General features: G+C 38.1%; 1 protein-coding gene across 1 annotated transcript in view; it reads left to right on the top strand.

The window, feature by feature from the left end:
• Nucleotides 1–15,587, top strand: part of FOXN1 (forkhead box N1) — a 35,111-nt gene extending 19,524 nt beyond the window's left edge. Inside the window, exons 4-8 of the mRNA XM_010300650.2 lie at nucleotides 4,083–4,210; nucleotides 5,026–5,122; nucleotides 11,215–11,422; nucleotides 11,956–12,483; nucleotides 14,560–15,587. Coding sequence (XP_010298952.1) covers nucleotides 4,083–4,210; nucleotides 5,026–5,122; nucleotides 11,215–11,422; nucleotides 11,956–12,483; nucleotides 14,560–14,828 — 1,230 coding nt within the window. The 3' untranslated portion in view covers nucleotides 14,829–15,587. The remainder of the gene's footprint in view (nucleotides 1–4,082; nucleotides 4,211–5,025; nucleotides 5,123–11,214; nucleotides 11,423–11,955; nucleotides 12,484–14,559) is intronic.
• The last annotated feature ends 7,023 nt before the right edge of the window (nucleotides 15,588–22,610 follow it).

Raw genomic sequence — 22,610 nt, 5'->3', positions numbered from 1 at the left:
GATCAACAGGATGGTGTTGCAAGGCAGCTCAATAAACACCTTCAAGTACCAACACTTGCATGAAGTAAACTTCTAAAATCAGGTTCCTATTACTGTCATCTTCCTCTTCCTGCTCCCTCAGCTGAGGCCAGCCCCTGACCACTAACTGGACTTCGTATTTAAATCAGCTTAGGAACTCGGGGGCACAGGTTCTTCTCCAACTAGGTTGTGCACAAGGACAGACCAATTTGCTTAGGGCATCCCACTAGTACGGAAGTTCAAATAGTTTCAATATCAAGGGTTTTTTGTATCCACTGTCTTCAGTGGGTAGCTTTGTAAAGCCTGAGAAGCGTACAGATGCTAAATAGACATGAGAAGGCATAGATAACAGAAAGAAGCAGCTCTCCTACACTGAGTCAGGAAACATGGCTAGAGAATATTCTTAATCCTGTTTTTTTCCTTTACCTATCGCTCTGGCATTCCACTGGCCAGAATTTAGTGAAACTGGTTCCCTCCCTCCCCATAATGTGACAAAAAGGTAACTATCTTTTAAGTTCTTATTAACACCATCATAATTTACTTGTTTTTTCTTGTTAGCCTAAATAGAAGTGATAAAAGGTAATACGTAAAATAAAATTAAAAAGTGATATTACACTACCATCCTAACTTACAAATCGATTGATTTTATTATTGTTATTTTAGAAGAAAAGAGTCCCAGATGAAGGACTAACTTGCCACAAAAGCTCTGCTGCAAATATAAACTAGTTCCCCACTGGGACTGCAGTACGGATGTTGCGGATGTGCCACAGCATCATACATCTCACACACAGTATAAATGTCAGGTTTATGTGTTGCTTTAGCAGAAACTCCAGTTAGCTTGCTACTTCATTTGAATATTTTAATTTTGTTATTCGTTCTGAAGCAGGCACCCTTCCCCTGTCACTGCCGATTTGATACCAGTATTATTACTATCCAATGGCATTAACCACATTCAAAAAACCTACAAAATTAAAGCTGAAATACACCTTCTGGGAGTTGCTAGGCAAGATACAACAAGTACTAAGAGGAAAGCCTTCCATCCACCTGCAGGCTGGCACTGTGACAGATCTCTTACACGCAGCAGGTTTCTGTACAGACTTTTCAATACTTCTGCTTCTTAATGTTACTATAGTAAAAGCATGGCAACGTGTTCTTCTACTCAGAGGAAAAAAACAATAGGTATAAGCAGCCAAAGTCATAACAGGTAGAATTGCTGTCTGCGTGCCATAATCAGATACTGGGAAATGAAAGAACATGTGATACAAGACTGAGAAGAAGTGGAATAACATCTTTTGCATGAAGCAGTTCCAGTATTAATACTTTACATTTCAAATTTGAATGGAACAGTGCAATTTAAATCACTAGGAAGTTACACTCAAGAGAACGGGCCCTTTAGCCTGAAGTGAAGGATGTTCAAACTACGCCTCACTTTTCATTAGAGGGATGAGAGAGAGCAACTCCTTTATTAATTTTGTCCAAATGATAAAATGGCCTCACCTTCCCCTTTGCTGGACACAACACAAATGATGACTCATAAGAAAAATAACTTCTTATTGACCTGAAAGAAATAGCAGACACTTACTGAAGTCACCCACCCACCATAAAACAGGGACACCTTTCATGCCAGTTGTGGAACTGTAAAACCAGCTCAAGCCTGTCATACCAGACCATTCCCCAGCCTCTGTTCCCTCAAAAAGAAGTAATGAAACCAATAAAACAGAAGTAATCCTTAAAACACCCAGGTCTTTCCTTTGGTGATGACATCACAACCAGTCCCATCTTAGTATTCTTCCCTTTCAAAGAGCCACTAAAACAAATAAAATAAAAATTGTTCTATGAATTGCCCGATTTTCTACTCCGGTGAAAAATCTACTCACAATGCAACAAAGCAGGCGGCACAGAACTGCACAAGAAATTTAGTTCACAGTTGCTCAGAATTGCAGTTTTGCCCAGTATTTAGTTTAACAAGGCAGGATATGATTAATTATGTACATCTCATTTCTTTCAGCCTGCTTACTGTAGCAAAGAAATTAGAGTATCAGTATGTTTTTTCACATTCCATTTCAGGCAGTTCAATGTTAGAAAAATAAAAGCAAACAGGCAAAAACTCAAGGAACAACAATAAAATCACTGAGAAACTGAAATAAATTATTCAGAACCCAGAATAAATAAATAAACTATAAACATTTTGCAAACACATGATAATCTCTCACAGGCATTTTAAGGGGACAAAGACCAAGAGCAACAGAAGCTATTGGTCTGAAAATAGGAATGACAGTAAGAAACTAAGGAGACATATAAACTAATTACCAAGGAAATTTTCCCAACAAGTCTCGAAAGCTACATCATAATCTTTCAGAGGAACCATAAAGACTTCGTGACACAGGACTTCTCGAGCTAAGCAGTAAAACACTAAAACAGGGCTCAGCAACCTTTGAGTACTAGGGAAGGCATGCAGGTAGATTTTTTAATAGCATATGACATGACTCCTAATTTTGGTCATGCCCTAGCCTTGGCATCTGGAAAGATTCATCTGTAAGAGGCAGAAACTCCTTTCAGTGAGCTCTGAGTTCCGAGGGAGCCTTCACCTCACAGAGAGCCAAATGATGGTATCTTACCTCAACAGGGTAGTGTTTCTTTGTTCCTGAAAGGTGCTTGCCAGCAGGTTTAAACTGTAATTTGAAAAAGAGAAATATGTGACTAACTGCTGCATTAAAAAAATGAGAGCAAACCTACAGAATCTCTGATGCAATTGAGGCTATCTATATCTCTCCTCTCTCACCTATTTCTTTGGATTGGCATACTTCTATCACAGTGATCACATGATAGGCCAGCCATTTCTTTATGGAAAGGCTTAGAGATCTCTTGAAGAGAGCGCTTAGCATTTCAGTCTCAGGTAGCATTCTCCTGCTTGTACCTAGGGATGGAGGGAGGGTAGCAGAAATGCTATCTGATTTTAGGTGTCCTGGCTATTCTTTTTAGCTTCCTGATATAGAAAATGGGGGGGGGGGAAAGAAGCTACTTGAGGTGGTGGTTAACAGCACAAACTCCCAGTCACTTGGAGAAGCCTGTTTCTTGTCATTAACTATGAGGGAACTGACAGAGCCTCACAGCTTCAGCACAAGTCAGGCAATATGAAAACCACCTATGAGAAATGTCTCATATGCCACTCTCCTGACCCCTGGAATGACACTACTAATTTATTCTACAATAATACATTCACTTTATTTATATTCTGATGCCATCCACTAAAGATTTTGTTGTTGTTGTTTGGGTTTTTTACTGCCTCGTCTGGTAACAGCAAATTGAACGGATGCTTTGGGATGCTATTCTCTTGGGAGTAGATTTTATACACTTTGAATTTTTGCCTTGTTGTATCCCTCTCCACCTAAAAACAAAACAAACAAACAAAAAAACCAGCATACAAAATTGAACAAGGCTCAGTCAAAACTTCCCTGTTTCTTCCCGTATTTTTAGTGGCTTTACTTACTAGGCTTATTTTTCTATGGTGCACATGGTTTGAAGTACTTTATTCTGTTCTTGGGGTTTTTTAATATACTTGTATAAATAAAATTACACCATTAATTTACTTGTCTGCATAATTGTTCAGGAGATGCTGAGCAGGCTAAGGTACTTTAACTGCAAAAGAGATTGCTGAAGGGAGATATGTTTTAGGTCTACAAAGTTATGAACTATCTGGAGACAATTAATAGACTATGGTTATTCCCATTTTTCACAAGGATTCTAGCATAGCAGGCAATAATAAAGTACCTCTTTTTTTTTCTTTTTTTTTTTTACATACTTTAATTTGGAACACACTGCTACAGGATCTGCTAACAGCCAACATATCAGTGATTCCCTCCTCATACATGCCCTGTTTCTTCTACTACTTAAACATTAACTAGTAATGTTAATGTTTTCTAATACCATGCTAGAAAGACTTTAAGTCTGACTTGGCCTAACAGCTACTAAATGTAGAACTAAATAGTTTAATACTATTATTAAGAAATATTTCTGAGAGCTTATTGCTAAACCAAGTAACATCTCTTTTATTGTATCATCAGTATCCCTCGGGAGGCAGCTATCCTGTGACTTACATTACTTCTTCACACTACCCTTACCAAAGAATTGCTCCTCAAAGCAGTCAAGAATCTCAGCAGCCTCTATTTCCCAAACCCATCTACTCCTACAGGTAATAAAATATTTTTTCAAGTCCTAATGTTACAGGAAATACATTGTTTACCCATGGCCTATTTCCAGCATAATTTGCAATAACATGCTTACTCTTATTTGTCTTGTTCCCAGTGTGCTCTGTCCTGTTTGTATGAATCACAAGATGTTCCAGACTCTGGGGCCAAGGCAGAGGGAAATGAAATATTGTAAAGCATGTGAACAGTCTTGAACACCCCCACAAAAGCTAGATGTTTCTCTAATACAAAATCTGAGGTGTTGCAAATTTCATCAGCACAAGACTAATCACGCTTAGTTGTCTTTTCCAGGCCCTGTGTTAAAACTAATGTTTTGCTCCAGTTACTAGGGCACAGAAATGCCTAGAAAACATATCAGATATGCCAGTCACTACACAGGTTTAGCCCCCAAATAGCAGTCTAACAAAGTAGATCAGACAATTAAATTTTAATTATACCTTCTGTCACTGGCAGTTTGATATTCTCTTTGTAGCCTTTATCAGTTTAAGCATTCAAACCCAACCTTACATGAATACACACTAGCAGGATTTGAAGGCCGTGGTCTTGATTCCACTTTCTATTACTTTATTTTAAATCCAGGTTGGACCTTCTATACGCACTTTGAGAATTACCTCTAGAAGTTAAGCAGCGTAAGGAGATTGCTTATGAACAACAGAGTGGAAAGTTTAAGCATCATCAGTATTCATGCTATGACAGTGAAAGCCAGAGTAATTACACGCACTGTGAAAAATAGTCTTTTTTGCTGATTCTGAGGAGTCAAGCAGAACAGGCTAAAATACTTCTCTTTCTCTCCCTAAAGCATCCTGATCTTCATGGCACTCAAAAACAGCAAGACAGGGAGTTTGCCAGTCAGCGAGATTTACAATTTCATGACGGAACACTTTCCTTACTTTAAGGTGAGTTCCACAGGAAGGGGGGTAAAATTTCTCTCTAAGCTTACCTGGCAGCAGAGGGAATCAGGGAGGGGATTCAATCTATGAAAAGGAATAATTTCTTAGTAGATTAATATGAAATCAATTATATGCTATGTATCTTCATGATCACAAACTAGTCAGCATTTTAGGCCTAGGCACAAAAGTGAACATGATACGTGGTAATATTAAACACAAAAAGATACTAAGAACTGTTCCTGCTTTGAGTTTGTGCAGATAACAGCTGCCATTCCTCACTAAAAACTCATTAAAAGGACAAATATTTTTAAGAAACATCCATTCCTTCCTCTGAGATCTCAAATACAGGCAGAACTGGTCTTGTGGCTTCCTCTGCCATCAATAGCACCTCCAGACTCATGTGGAAGCAGAGGTTCAAGGTTATCTTGCTCTGTTCCGGAGCTGGGATATCCGTCTTGGGCAACTTCATCACTTGCATGCACTCTACAAAGAAAACTATAATATGTGATAAATGGTACTAAGCTCATAATTACACAGTAATGTTGGTCAACGTAAGGGTGTATGGTTTGCAGCAGATGCTATTGAGATTTAAATCCACACTATAAGAGAATGGTTTCTTGCACTTGGAATGAAAGTGGAAAGAGATTAGTCAGCACATGATCCAAGAGCAGGATTACAGTTAAGATTTTAAAAAGAGCTATAATAGAATCATCAACTGATGCCCAGAGAGCTTTATTATTGCTGATTCTTCAAAAACATCTCACTAAAAGTCCACATCAAGTGACCTGCAACTGTTAGCAAGGCCCAAAAATTAAAATAAAGCAACATGAGTCTGTCCTGTTTCCTACTGCAAATAAACATGCAGCAATTAAACCAAATTTAAAGCAGCTACAGAATGGCAATTCAAATATTTGTATTAAGGAAAGAACACTAAGAATAACTAAAAATAAATGTTCTGATACAATTTTGCAATGGTTTTGGACACTAACTGAGGGTAAATAATGCTCCCTCCCCCCTCAGAAAAAAAAAAAAATTGAACATGTCAGTAATCAAAGAAAAAGAATACACATTACCATGAAGGCAGAACTGTTAGGATCCATTACACCTCTGTATTCCCAGCTTTCCTCCCAAAGGAAGCCCTAGCTACTCTATTATTTGTTACAAGCAAGAGAAGGGAGAAAAAAAAATAAAGAAACCTACCATCATAATTCAAGAAGTATCCCATCACAACATGACTCGTCATAGTCCACTCAAACAAATCTGAAGCACTCTAACTTTGTTAAGTCACAGGGACACAACTAATTTTTAGGCTAAACGCACATGAAGTTAAGTAATGACAATAATCTGCACAGGGAAAGGAAGAAGGGTAGAATGGCACATGACAAGACCATAGTAGCTGTAATTTTTTTTTTCATTTGCAAAACAAGAAGAAATTTCAAGATTTGTATTTTGTCCCTTGTCCCTAACAGAATATTAACTCTATTTTCCATGCATTTACCACTGGTTGCAAGAAATATTAATAATCCAAAGGAAAACAGTTTGAGGATTGTGAAAAAGGTCCTGGTCCACAACGTTTTGAAATTGATATTTTGCAGAACGATGCTTCTGAGCATAATGCACAAATCCTGTGATCTACAGCAAAGTAACACATTCTTATTTGTTTACTGTCTTCTAGAAAAATAACATAAGTTTCAAGCAGAGAGGTGAGAATATTAAAAATAAGTTTTACAGGCACGTCCACATTTATTCATCAGACCAAAATGAAATTAATTCTCCTTTCCCTTACAACAATCAGCAGCTTGCACACTAAGTGCTGCTGCTGCCAACACTCACAGAATTCCTGACACAACACTGTGGCTCTGCCAGGCGTTCGTCACCTTCCTGGTCCTGAAGTTAAAGTTATTCTGACACAGCAGAAACATTAGGGAAATATACATCCTTTCCTCAACTATATATTGCATGTAAATATTGTGTATTGTATATATTGCAGTATTTTGTGTGTAAACTTGTATAGATAGGTGTGTTTGTCTGGGTGTGTATACATCCAGATGTGTGTATACCTATGCTCATCTGTACAGCAGGTACATTTCGACTACAGCTTTAAATAACTCTTTTATACCTAATCTAAACTTTTCCCTTTTTTACCAAAACTTGCCTGCTCCACAGGGAGTGGGTTTCGGTGGTGGATTGGTTTGGGTGGGCGTTTTTTGGTGGTTTCATTTTGGGTTCCCCTCCCCCCCCAGATCCTCATGTCTTTTTCTGCATTCATTTAAAAATTGAGGAGCATGAGGTTACTGCTGTCATATGCATTATAGGAAAAGAACAGTGCAGGGGTACTGCTGGAACATTCACTATTTTGTGACAGCTTTATTTTTGCATTTTACTTAGAAATACTGTCAAGTGATTGACTAGTTCCATCCCAAACACCCCTAAAATAAGCAGGGGAGAATAAGCAAGCAAGCATTATGCTTACAGGCGCTAAACCTTGTCTACCTCTGGTTTTAACAGCAGCCCACAGAATTACCAATACACAGCAAAAGCTACTATCCTCCATCGTCCCTTTTTTGGAGAGTCTTCAGCAAGATAAAGTAATATAAGAATCAGCAAAGAACATTTTGTTGTTGTTGCTACTAGAACTCACTAAATAGCAGGATACAACAGGAGGAGGGGAAGCAATTTAACTTAGAAACAGAGTACAAGTGTACACAGAATCTTGCTGGGAGACATTAGATGATACAAGCCTAGTCAAATTAACTTGTATTCGCTGCCACAGCAAATTTAGTTTCTATGATGCAACAATCTCATTTCTAGTTGAAACAGAGCAATCCAACTCCTACGTCCTAAAAAAAAAAAAAAAAAAAAACATCTACGCAGCTAAAGTTGAATTACTCTTTGATGTACCTCTCCCTTCTCTTGAGACCTAGATTTAAAGAGAAAGGGTTTTGCAAGATCACTGAACTCTTTAAACTTCAAGAGGCGGTCAGGATCAATGGGTCTGTACAATAATATTTTTTGCTTGTCATCCTTTTTTTTCTTTGTAGTGATTAGTGAGTCTAACAGAAAGCTTTAATCTTGTTAATTGGAGTTACTGCCAGTGGTCCAAGAGGTTAGAAAGGTCTGTGGTCTGACGGAACTTAGAGCAGCAAGTATTCTCTTGCAGCGTCCAATTCCACACAGCTTTGTCCACACTACACTGAACGCAGCAATGGCAGAAATGAGCCATAGCAAGGAGATTCCAACTACACGAGAGCAACTTCAGTAGCCAAAGCTCAGTTCATTAACAGACAATCAAATGTTAACTTAAAAATCTGGTGACAGAGTTGTAACACGAACACGCTGCCAGAGCATTCCTTCAGGGCCTCCTTTGGTAAATGACTATTTTTCACTGCTCAGCAATACCAAGTTTAATGCAAGAACCTGTTCAGCTCTTGGCAGCAGTCTCCAGAATAAATCCATGTACTTTTTGCTCTTACGTTTCTAAAACTATCTCATAGTTTACACCCCCACACATTCTGAAAACCTCTGAGAAACACATGCCACTCCCATCTTCTCTGGTGCTTAGCAGAAACACTAATTATCCCGTCTAGATACAGACAGTGTATATGAGGCTTCATGTGCAGGGCAAGAAACATGAATATTCTTTCAGGTCAGCTTATTCAGTAGCTAAGTACGCATCTTACCTAGGAGGAACAGTTTTATTTACTTTTGGAACTGCCAGAAAGCAACTTGAATATCATCTGCAAGGGAGAAAAACTGATTCATCATTTTTAGTATTACCCTATGGCAGAAAAAGTTTTAAGGGGGTTTTTCTTGCTTTGGTTTGTTTTGTTTACTTTAAATAGAAATGCAGGTTGTCTCACCTATGGGACTGGCTAACAGAACAGTGAAATGCTGACATCAGGTGGGCCAAAAGGGTAGAAACTGTGCTGCTATGAAGGGAAAAATAATTTATTTTTTAGTAAATAACATGTATTTAACTTCCACAACTAATTCATTTTTTTAAACGAAGAAAGCAAGTATTAAATTTGATGCTCAAATTCTTCAGTTTGGCTATTAATGCCTTAACCCACAAGATAGTCCTTCACAACAAGCTAGGAAAGAACAGATTTTAAATTCCTGACAAAAATATGGTTGCTGTCCAAGTATGTTCAAAAATTCATGGTGTATCATGTGAAAGCAAAAATGGACACAAGTCTATTTATAAAAGATGATCTTAGAGGAAATCTGTTACACTAGGCTACAATTAGAGAAACTACCAAAAAGCTCATTTTCTATGAGACAAGGATCCTTATTAACAAAGCATAAGAACAGAAACAAAACAATGCACATAAAAGGAAAATTTGGTTTATGGAAAAACGTTTATTTCTTGTGCTCTCTGCTCAATAATTTTCTGTGGTTGATATAAACAATTATGATGACAAATATTTTGCATCCATGAATATGAATCAATAGAGGCACATAGACTTCACTCCCCTTTCAGAGTTGTTTAATTTCTTTTAATTCTTATCACATATAGATGAGGATTTTTTGGAAACAAGAAAAAGTATCCAAAATCATTTTTCTTTTCTTTTTTTTTGGGGGGGGGGGGGGGGGGGGAAGCACCTCACATACACTAGTACTGAAGATCATTCTTTGTAATCCAATGAGCTCTAAAGTCTTTCTCACTTGACATTTTCCTCTCTCATCTCTGCAAATGCAGACCTTTTGGAAAGAATATCATCTGACTGATGCAGGTAAAGCTACTTTTTTTTTTAACTGGTCTTACAATGACAGGGGAAGTCTAGCTGGACTAGCAGACCAGCAGTTGTCATCTATTACAATGAAGTTGGGTTTCTCAGATTGATTCCTACCCTTATGTAGCCAGTCATTTTTCCTGCTCCCCCCCCCCTTTTTTTTTTTTTAAGATTACAGTGCAGTGGCAATGAGCTAAGACAGTTCTCCTCAGACATGCAACAAATAGCATTGTACAGTACCTACCAAAAGAAAAGCAAGGAAGTGACACATTGGGAATTTACTACAGGAATCTCCTGATATGAACAAACATACTAATTTACAAAGCCTTGATGTGATAGGCAGTATCTTCAGGCTGCATGACTAAGTAAGCAGAAGTGAGTGAAATCAAATAAACACCAGAAAAACTTCTATGCAATAAAAGGATACAGTGCCATTTCTTCAAGATCAGTATTTCAGATTAGCAAGCACACAGGCATTTCCCATCAGAATCTGAGCAAGACCTTTTTGCTGGGTATTTCCCCTCTTCATCTCTTACAGCAATATTCATTTCCAACAACTGGGCCGGGGGAGAAAAAGATTGTAAAAATTAAATTGTATAAACAGAGGAAAGATTTTTTTGCACTTGGTTTTCTTTTCTTTCCGTTCTTGCAGTTGAATGCAAAACTGTCCTCAGGGAAAGGAGGGAATTTTGGTTCCCTCATTGATCAGAAACTGCCTAAATAAAAATAGAAGAATCATTTTAATGAAGCTTATATGAATTGTTCAAGGAACCTTCCAGTTTCTACTACTGTGTTAAAAATAAATGCAAAGCAAAAAGATGCAGTGATCAGATGTAGAAACCTGTATCTCATCCGTAGGGCTTGCGATTAAACCATTTGGTTATATAATTGGCTAGCACACAAAGTTACACCTACAGTAGCATGCTAAAACTCTTTTGAAGTCTGCCTGGACACTTAATTTGAGTCCAAGTAGCACGTAGTCCTTCAACTAAGTGTTTGAATTTTTTCTAGGTGTTCCAAAATAGCTTAAGAAGATAGATTTCCTGTTAGTTCACAGTTCTAGAATATAATTCTTTACCCACTTAATTCTTGTGATTTGCAAATTCACTCTTACAAATCCAGCAACTGCTCTGACAAGACCAACATTCTTGCTTGGGAGAACAGCTACTAATTTATCTGATTCCTCTCTTCCCGCACAACAGGACTGTAACATTTTTGTGGCTTCCTTCTAACGTACATGTTTCATATTGTAGAAAGTATAATCTAAACAGCTTTACTTATAGTCTCATCAGTCAAAACAGGGAAATATATTTGGATTTTTTTTTGCCTTGAAGTTCCATTCTTAGATTGGATTTGTTTTTCCAGACAGCTCCAGATGGTTGGAAGAATTCTGTACGCCACAACTTATCTTTGAACAAATGCTTTGAGAAAGTTGAAAATAAGTCAGGCAATTCATCTCGGAAAGGCTGTTTGTGGGCTCTGAATCCAGCCAAAATTGATAAGATGCAGGAGGAGCTTCAGAAATGGAAGAGGAAAGACCCAGTTGCTGTAAGGAAGAGTATGGCAAAGCCAGGTCAGTAATATGTTAGCATATCAGTTCTCAATCAGTGGTCCCCAGAACTTTTCTTTGCAATAGACACCAAGCTGTACAAGAGAATTTATACATGCTTTAGGAAAGCATTTAAGAATTTTTCCTGGTTATCAAGCAATTGGCAAAATCATAAAAAAATTTTTAAAAGCAGAATTAAACTCCTGGTTTTGCAGGAGTGCTTCCAAACAGGCACAGAGAAGCTCCACCAAGAAAACATTCTCTCTTGACATCTCACTAAACTTTAAGATGAAACCAACACTGAGTTAAGTACTACAGAATGAAATTTGAAATTAACTGATAAGTATGCAACCTTTAAAGACAAAAATGCAATTTATTACATACTCACTTGGCAATGCTAATTTAGAAAAAACATGTCAGGCTTTTGGGGTTCTTATATTCTCTAGGCCATACCACTCACTCATTTCCTGAGGAACACTAAAATTCTAGCTGTAAGCTAGGAATGTTAAAGCTCTGTTAGCACCAAGTCAGTCATGGACTTTTTTCTTGTTTTGTAGAAGAACTTGACACACTGATAGGCGACAAAAGTGAAAAGCTCAGATCTTCAACCATGTCCTGCAGTCCGACTGGTGTTGCAAGTGCATCCCTTTCCAGACAGATGGCAGTCCAATCCCACTCCTTATGCGAGTCCTCTCTTTCCTCCGGTATACCACAGCCATTACATAGTATCCACGCATCAGGAGCTCTACATGTCAAGAACCCGTTACCAAATTTACTCGGGGGGCAGCAAACTGCGTGCTATTCATCACCACAGGGTTTTCCTCAAATCTCAAGTACATTAATGCAACAGCCACCTGACCCTCAGACCCTGTTTCCTTCTGGGGAGGCTCAAAGTGAACTCAGAACTCAGCCCAGCATCACCCAGGATTCTCCACTGCCGGCTCAGACCCCCCCCATCTGTGGTGTGAAGATGCTGACAGAGCACTGTACAGCCAGGACAATGCAGGACACGCTCATGCAGGAAGGAGATCTCAGCAATGATATCGATGCTCTTAATCCATCCCTGACTGATTTTGATCTCCAAGGTAGGTATCTAAGGTATTTCTATTTTTTAGTCAGGCTTATTACATCACATCCCAACCCTGCATAAATTGGGGGGTGTGTGTGCGGGTGTGTGTGGGTGTGTTTCCCTTCCATTTTCAAAGGTATCCTGCATTAAACTGCTAGCAGAACGAAGCCATGATTTTTGTCCTTCTTTTTTAACTACCTGTCCTTGCCACTGCTACAAAGCCCAGCTTAGTAGCCTACATTATTTTGCATTCTATCTTTAGAAAGTTTTCCAAGAAAGCTACAGATTTACATCCAGAAAAAAAAAACCCACACCAAAACCCCCGCTTATTCTTGACCACAACTGCTAATACTAAATACTGCAATGTAGTATTTAGAATGTATTTTTTTAAATTCAGACCTATTTTCCACTGAAAAATACTCATGCTCAATTATTTGGTGCACATCAAGACGATTGTTATGTGAGGAGCACAAAGATAAATCCTTTTGATTGAATTAACATGTTCACATTTTTATTTATCATTATTTATTCAAACCCCTTCCATATCTTTGCTCAAAAGAATGCTATTACTCCTTCACAAGTTTCACAGGCATTCATGTGATCTATGCCCTGAACAATTATATTTCCTGAGGTGTGTTCTTAAATACTTAGTCAAGTAATACTGACAGTAAAGTTCTTGATATTAAATAATTGAATCATCTTCAATGGACAGGATTTTAAAATAAGAACATAGCTTTCCATGCAAAAACAGTAACAAAATATGCCAAGTTTATATGTGTGTGTGTATATATATGTATACATACAAAATAAAACCTGTGGGTTCCAAATGATAAAGCTCTTGCTGCACCAAATAACATGGAAGAATTGGCTTCCTGCACAGGCAAAAAGTGGTACACAAAGCAACTTAAGAGACAGAGCAAAAAACCACAGTCTTAATAACCTACATGACTCAGCGAATGCAATTGCCTTGCCTTGTACTGACACAAACATTCCGCAATCCTGCCATGCCCAGATCGCTTTACTAAGATTAACAACACAGTTTTTTGAATCCTCAGCTCCTTCCTCTTTCAGGCAGCCGGATCTCACATTCCACTCATTTCTCTGAACATCTTTCCATTTACTCAGTTCATCTGGAGCATACTCATTTGTACGGTGAATATTCCATGTGCTCCACCAATACAGTACAATTCCAACTTCCCTCTGTTCTTGCCCTTTACCTTAAATTATTTAACCTTATCTAAGCTTATTACTTTTTATAAAATTATCAGATCTCAAATTAGAGGTCCTAGAACTTAAGACAAGGCCTGCACACATGGGAGCAAAATCATTATACACAAACACATATTAAAAAATAAATAAATAAAAGAAATCAAACTACTTCTAGCAAAAGGGCTAAGTATTATCCCATTTGATAGTCTATAGATGGTGGGTATAGCCTAGAGCAACAGTCTCCCTGCCACCAACCCTCCTGAAGAAACTTTCAATAATGAATATGAAAAATACAGCCCTCCTGCAGTAACTTATTTAATGCTTTCACTGTGATATGCACATTCAACAGAAAGATGAGAAACTTTTTGGTAGAAGTTAGAAAAAATTAACATTTCAGATCTTTTGATTTGTCAGGTCCATCACATATCCAGTAATTTAGTCTGCAATTCAGATAATGCTACACCATAAGACTACGAGAAGTCCAGTTGTAAAGTAGTATTATTTGCAGATTTGTCCCGTAAAGTGCCATTAGGTCTTCCATATCTTATAAAGATAACAGAGGCAATTTCCCTTTTCCAAATTAGTGGGGTTTTTTCAAATAGAATTTATGCTTCATAAGGATACTTTTACCCCAGAATCTTGCCAATTATAAATTGAAATAATTTTCTTAAATTAATGCTGCTTTCTCCCAGATCTAATTTTTTGTGGAGACAGACAAATAATAACTATCTAAACAATCTTTTTCCTTTCTCAATCACAAGTGATTAAGGGTACGTACACATACAGCATACACAACTGCATAATTACCAGCTTCTCCTGTAAAACAATGTTTCAAAAAGCATGTATAAAGAAAGTTGAATCAATCCATTTTGTTTTGTTACAGGAAATCTTTGGGAGGAGCTGAAAGATGACAGCCTGGCTGTGGATCCCCTAGTTCTCATTTCATCATCCCCAACGTCTTCCCAGTGTTTCCCTTCTCACTGCCAGATGGAGAACAGCAGCAGCAGCAACAGCACCATCCAAAACGGACCACCACACAGCAACCTACCCGACCTACAGCTCACTACTCTTTACTCTGCCTTTATGGAATTAGATACAGTGTCTCCTGCCTACCTAAGTAATTCTGGATCCAAACCTATAGCACTAATGTGAACCACACACCAAGCTGTTGTTATTATTTTGTCTAAATACAGTCCTAACCATCACACATGCTTACCGATCTGATTTATCTCAGCTGAAACTGTGTCCATCAGAATGAGAATAATCTTCTTCCAGAAGTCACCCGCAGGATATGTAGCTTTACTGTAATTTTCTACAAACAGATACTAAAAAAAAAAAATTAAAAAACTATTTAAAGATAACATTGTTAACAGCTGAACTGGTCAACATCATTTTATCAAGCCACTCATCTTCTGCATCTTCCAGAAACAAATGACTATAAGAGCAAATTGATTGACTTTTTTCTTTTTTTTTCTTTTTTTTTTTTTTAAGTGAAAGCTGCTTGCAAATGAACATAGAAGTCAAAGCAAACAATAATCTAACTTATTTCCTGGAGCCAATGATGTCAACAACATCTGCTACAGACCACTAAAAAAATAAAAATCTGCATATTAAAGCATTTATAGTCCCCTTGAAAGAAGTTCTGGGTTTTGAGAAACAAGAACATAAACTGAAAACTCTGCGAGTATTAGAAGATAGAGGACTAGCTGCTGACAGACTAAACCAAAGCAACAAATATACTTTAGTGAAAAATCAGTTTTACTGTGTTTAAAAAGAAATTTAAAACCCTGGTTTTTTAATAAAAAAGAACAAAACAATTTAGAAGAATTTTTACTTGGCTGGAAATTATTCACATTCATTCCTCTAATTTTATCCACATAAGCTGAACAGTAAAATGATTTATTCAACCAATAAATCAACATTTTGAAAAATACTAATAAAAAAAAAAGAGAACAATAATTGTTGCAGTTAGCCAAACTCACCATCTCTATTTTAACATCCAGTTCATATCTGATAAATCCAACAGGTTTATTATGATGCTGAACTAACCCTTGCATTAGGGTAGCGTATGGTTCCTAACATGAACTAAACTAAGGCATTTCAGTAGCCAGTTTCTCAGTAACACACTTCTCTCTCTGATTTACCATAAAGATGCTGCTTGTGACACAACAGAACAGTGTTTTATTCCAAGTGAAACAATCTAAAAACAAAGCAATCTGGAGCAGGAACCTTTAACAAACACTAAGAAAAATATTCTACAAAGCAAAAAAAATATCAAAGTGTCTTGAATGACATCTCTATTCACATATTATGGGAACTCAGAAGAAACTAAGGAAGTTAAAAATTGAGTCAGATTGGGTCACTTACACTATGAAAAAGCAGCAAGGAATTACAAAGGAAAGTACAGACCAGGCAGAACAGTAAGATAGTATTAAAATAAACGCATGCAGGTTTGATTAGCCTGCTTTCTCACGCAAGGTGGGAGTACTGCCAGTTAAGACTGAAGCCAAACCCAGGTTCAAATCTACACGCTCAACCATGCCTACTAGCCCAGACTTAAAACAAAATCAGATTGGCGCAGACAGATAGAGAAGACTTAGGAAGAACACGTGATGCAACTTTGTAATCCCTTATACGGCTATCAAGAAATCTTCACTTGACTTAAGCCACTCTTCCTCTGCATTCCTGCAAACAGAATATGCAGAGTGAGAAATGCAGTCAAGCTTGCCAAGCTGTTCTATGCAAAAAAACAGCAGGAAGAGAGTTATGCAAACATACTAGAGCTAGGTGAATCAATTCTTGACCATCCTAACATTTATCTAAAGAAATAAGGAAAAAAATTAGTATGCCACATCACTAGAAATGTGCATATTAAATGATAAGCCTAAAGCATATAGTAAGTATAAAGCCAGTAAACATTATATTGAGTTACCAAGTTACAAATAAATACCTACCAAGTACAAACTTTAAAAGCAACAATATTATCCTAGATACTTTTTTGAAAAAAGAATCTAACAAATATATATCCCAATATACCATGCACTGAGGAAAAGCAAAACCAAACTGACCCCTTGCCCTGCACTCAGGCAGCATGTTTTTGTACCCTTGCTGGCTCTGCAACACAGAGCTATTGTTATTCCTTAAAATATGTCAACATCACTCTTAAACCAAAAATAATAATAATCATATTTGGTAAATAATGCTCTCTTACAAATATTAGACTGTTTACAGCAGATCTGACTTGTGCTGAGATTGGGGTTTACAGCTCTGTGCATTTGTATACTCTCTCTGACTTCAACAGAAGACAACGCTGCTGTGCCAGCACCCCCCACCACTGGGGTAAGACCATCTGTCCAGACCCTCTCAAACTCCTCAAACACATTTACTTAACTTCAGTGAGCAGTCACGCTGACGTCAGCAGGACTTTGCATACAGCCACCCATATCCTTAAGGGCTTTTCAACATAAAACTCTGTTTAGAAGTCCTTCACTGCAAACACCAAAGAGTGGTACACACATCGATGTTTTCAGAGGCCTAAGGGAGTGAGATACTCAGTTTTCAATTACTTTCAATCACTATTTGCATCAAATTCTTATTAGCCCTTTTTAAAATCCTTATAATGATACATACTGAGTAGCATACAGTGAACCACATTATGGCCAGTATGTGATGAATGATACAGACCTTTGCAAGAATTAACAATCTTCCCAATATTTTATATGTAGCAGAGGGAGACAATGACAAGAAAATGCATGAGAACATACCTGATGAAGGGCATCAGGAAGGTCCATCACTCTAAAAACATAACAAAATTGTAATAAAATATTTGTGATTAAAGCAAATTCATGACACATGAAAATCCATTAAAATCAACTGTATCATTCTGGACAACACTTTACCAAGATGAGCTAAATATCTGCTACAGAAACTCCAAATTCACATATTTTAAATCAAGAAAACTAAGCTGCTTTTTTTTTTTTTTCCTGTGTTAAAGACTTATAATTTATGGGCATAGCAATTAATTCATGGTTTGTAAATTCATGTGTGTCATTCATATACTTGATAAGCTGTGTTTAGCAGGCGAGGGCAATCTCTCAGATGCACCAATATATTCCATGCTTGTGACCAGACATGTGATCACGAGGTACAGGGGGAGGAGGAAATAGAGAGAGAAATTTAAGTGTCATACTGTATTCTATATTTTTCTTGGTAATAAATCTTTGAAGAATGACCAGATGTAAAGAACAAAAGGGAAAAGAACACTCTAACATGTTTTTTCTTGTTTGACTTTCTTGATATACTGTATTTACACAAGAGAGGCTTGTCCTCCCTATATAAAGTTATTTATTCTAAGCACCTTAAAGTCTTTTTTCCAATACATTCCATATTTAACACAGTTGGACATTTCACAGAAGTTAAAAGTCATTACATGATTTCTCTTATATTAAAGAGTCATTAAAAAAAAGACTGGAAGTTATTAACTATCATAAATTGTCTGGGTTCCACCCCCACACACCTTCAGGCTCTTTCATCTAGAATTTTATTGTTCTGCTTCAGTTTAGCATTAGTGAGTCCAGTACACATGAAAAAATCCCATTGAAATATGGGTGCATGAGGAAAGAATCGTACTGTAAATTACAAATTTTAGAACAATTACTTTTTTAAAATTAGAAAAGTATATTTATTTAGTGACTTTTATTTAAGTTTATATAGCAGAATAATCCTTATCTTGTGCAAGTACTTCTAAAATATTTTTGACATAGTCATTGATAGCACAGTAAATATTTTCTTCACACTTGTAGAGCTGGTGACACCTTACTTTGTTCCTACCATAAAATAACTATTTTGCACACATTGCAAATCTATTTGAGATACATTTGCATTAAAGACCATTTTATGTAGTACTCTGAAAACAGGGGGAGAAAGGAGGAAAAGAATGAAGTTTTCCTAGTCCAAGGCTAATGACGTTTGCTTAATCAGCCTAAACCAAATGCATTATGGAAACAGCTATTTCTGTCGGGGGGGGGGGGGGGGGGGGTGGGGGGGGGGGGGAAGCTTAAGTGTAATTACCATAAAAATATCTCATAACCAAACAGAAGAAAGCATTCACTGTTTTCCTCTCCAACATATGATTAGGAAAAATTTGCATTCTAAAGTTTAGGATTTATTAGTTTAACTTTTTTTATTGTATGTTTCATTTAAACTTCAGAAAATTCAAATAATAGCTATTTGTATTGGAACTATGTTTTCAAGCTCTTTTGTCTTGATGTGAGCCCAAATCTACTGTTCCAAGACTTCTGGCTAAAGTAGGCTGACTCCCATATGTTTTCCTGTTCTTGGTATAAAACCATCACCCCTGAAGATTCATTGGCTGTTGTTGATACAGTTCTTTTCAGATATGTTCATATCTTTGCACAACCTTTCAAAACCCTGGCACAGCCCTGAGCTACTTAAAACCAACAGTGATTAATAGGTATTATGGAACAGACAAAGTATTAAATAGCACATCAACATTACTTTATGTCACCAACTGTACGCAAAGCTTGAAAAGAAAAGCACAACTGACTTATCAGCACTTTCAAATAACCTTAAACTACTGGCTGAAACAAATATTTGAATTCCAGAACTTAGTTTATCAGTGCCAATACTCCATTTTTATATTTCAATCAGACTTCCAGATCTGTGTGCAAATGTTTGTGTTTGGCTACTAAATACCAAAAATAGTAAACACTTTTACATAAGCTTTTTCTGATCTCTTAGTCCATTTTTAATCTAATGCAAACAACCCCGAAACATTCACTAGCTGAAGAACTATATGGTTTGCCCTGCACCTCCTCACTGAGATAATGTAAATGGAAGCTTTCAAATAGGGTCTCCCATGTGGTGATAGCTAAAATTTGATTGAGAACTGCTGATTTCTTCTTCACTAAAATAATGGATGGAGTTAGTTCATCTAAAAAAAAAAAAAATTAAATCAAGTCCTTTTGAGAAGCAGAAAAGGGCAAATTTTTTTGTCCATACAAAGAAACAGACACACACAAATACTTGTTTACACTGAAAATAAACAGCAGTAGGAACACCATTAATACATATTGGATTTATTTTCTCCGGCTGCTTCTCAATCAGCTGATTAATGATCTAGATACTAGGTATCAATATAACAAATATTGAATGGATGATGAGCAGCCAGATATTAGGAAATAGCCATCAATGTGAAACCATCACCATGTAAGAGCCCTCCCCAATGGTGGGAAGTCAGTGCTATTCAGCATCCTGCAATAATGATTTTTGGTCTTTTATTATCTCCACATCAAGACCGGATACCTTTTTAGTACCCTTTAGTTACAGATTCCTAAGTTTGGGCTCAATACGGTGAGGGGCACAGAGGGAAGTAGGAAGCCAGACAAGCAGTCTTTTCTAGAATTAATCTGAATCAACAAGGGTTGCAAAATGTCAACAACTGCTGGAATTAGCTTCCAAGAACCGCTGACTTCACACCAATTTTGCTGCAAATCATTTTTTACACATAAAAACCGTACTATGTGCCTCAAGGCCAATAAATACTGACGAGCAGACTGCAGTTGCTATTAAACCTCCGTAATTCAGCCACCTGAATAACAAAGCGCTGAAACATTTTGCTGCTTAGATGAACTGAGGCCTTCCTATTCTGAATCTATCCATTTTGGATCTGGGCACAGAAGCGGCAAGTAAAACCATTAAACATTTATTCCTGACAAAACCAATTAGGCCCGGCTGCACACCGAAGACCGTCATTAGCCGCACTACTCAAATTTCTTCATTCACACAATCGTCACCGGAAAATTCATTACGTCAACTAACGAGCAGCAGGCACAGGCGGGGTGGACGACAACTTTCCAAGCCAGCTCTGAGGTGATTTACCGAAACCCACCTCACCGGCAAGCGGCTTCCCGCCGCCCGGCAGGGAGCATCCGAGCTACCGCTCTGCCGGGCACCGCCCCCGCGGAACCGTCCCTTCCTGCGGCCCGTCGTCTCTCCCGTGTGCCGCCTCCCTTGAGACAGCGGCCGGCCCGGTAACTGGGCATCCGGCCCAACGACCGGGCGTCCGCAAGCGGCTCCCGACCACAGGGCGAAGCGACCGCCTCCACCGCGCGAGCGGTGACCGTTGGCGGGGGACGTCTAGCCCCGCCCCGCTGATTGGTCACCGCCGCGGCCGGTGGGATTTGAACGGGAAGGCGGGAAGGGCCGTTGGGCGCGAGCGGGGTTTGCTGTCTCCACAGCGAGAAGAGTCGCGTCTTGTGCCGGGAAAGGCGCGTTTCGTGCGCTGGAAGTAAAGGTGAAAGGCCTGGCAGCGGGCGGGGATGAGTAATAAGCTAAAACCAATGCAGGTGTGGCTCCGCATTTCCTACAGGCTTTGCTTTCCTCCCCAGACACCCAGGGATTCGTGCTGTTTATGTGAGTGGCTGCAAGTGGCCACGCACCGAGCTCTCGGGTAGAAGCAAATCAGTAAGCAAAAACACTAGAGGAGGGAATTTACATGATTTGGATGAACAAAGAATTTAAGATCTCACTCATCAGGCAGCTACTGAAGAATTTAATTTCAACCACATGAATAAGCTCAGCATGCTTGTGCCTGTCTGAGGCACCAGGCTGAAATGATTACTTAAGACGTTTATTATACTTACCTCTAACTCCATGACTTTAGAACGTTAAAAAAACACCAACAAAACCCCAAAACCTGTGGAAAAATATTTTGTACCAAATATTCAGTTAATCTAAGGAGATAAACTGCAATGCTTTTAGTGCAAGCTTTTGCTTTGGCTGGAAATTATCTTTCTCATTTTAACTCTGAGAAATTTAAATGCTAGCTGAAACAATAGTCTTTAAAGTTATCTAAGTGGTGACACTTGTGGTCATGTTTCCTGCAAGCATCTCTTGCCAGATAGCCACAGAAAGTATGTATGCATGTATTTGTCCGCTGCAAAGAACATTTCTGGACTCTTATTTCAAGTTTAGTTTATGACAAATGCCAGCTGCTGAACTCCAGTGGGGGAACATCTTTAAATGGTACATGACATCTCAGTGCTAAAGAGACTTGGCATTTCTGGGGCAGAAAGTTTTATTTCTTCTGAACTTATAATCAGGTCTCCGTGCAGGCTTTAATTTCAGGGGATGTAGTGTACCCTCTGTTCTCCTGGCTTATGAAACTGTACAGACATCAAAGCAGTCAGCAGGTTTAATTAGACACTTAATTATATAGAAGGGTGGTAAGGTATGCATTTGGGAAATAAAAACATGATTTTCAAAACGAGTTGAATGCCAGTGAACAGAGTAACATTCGCCTAACTGTTGTACGCCATACCTTTCACAACACCATTCATGAAGAAAATGTTTTGGGTTTGAGTTTTGGTGGGGTTGGTTTTACTCAAATAGGTTCTAGGTATTTCTAGCTTTCAGGTCTGGTGCGTGTAGCACCTTTCATAGCTGCAACAGGGTCTGCGTACACATGCTCAGAGGATGCTTTGTATGCCCGTTTCTTTGCTTGGCTGCATGCACAAGGAAATACACTTTGCAGCATACACAGGACTAGCAAGAGATACATAAATGTAAGAGTTTGATATTTTACTGAAAGCTTTACCTGTAACTGCCAGACTTTTCCCTTTGCCCAAGCTTTGCTACTCCAGTTTTTGTCTTGCCATTATTGAAAAAACAAAAGCTACATACTCTTCTATAGCCAAGCAAGTACAAGACGCATGACTGCGTAACTGTTCCAATAAATATAGTAAAACTGGTGTATTCCAATAATTTGTCATCTGGAATAATTTTTTACTCTTTATAGCTAAACTATAAAGATTATGAAATATCCAGTTTGCTATTCCCCTCTTCTGATTCATTTTGTCATTCAGTAGGAAAGGAAGAACTGAGAGTGTTTAGAACTCTTCTCTCCTGTATACG

Source organism: Balearica regulorum, chromosome 19 (assembly GCF_011004875.1).
Source record: "Balearica regulorum gibbericeps isolate bBalReg1 chromosome 19, bBalReg1.pri, whole genome shotgun sequence".
In the NCBI taxonomy this organism is placed as follows: Eukaryota; Metazoa; Chordata; class Aves; order Gruiformes; family Gruidae; genus Balearica; species Balearica regulorum.
Note: the sequence above shows the minus strand (reverse complement) of the source record. Positions and strands in the feature narration are given on the sequence as shown.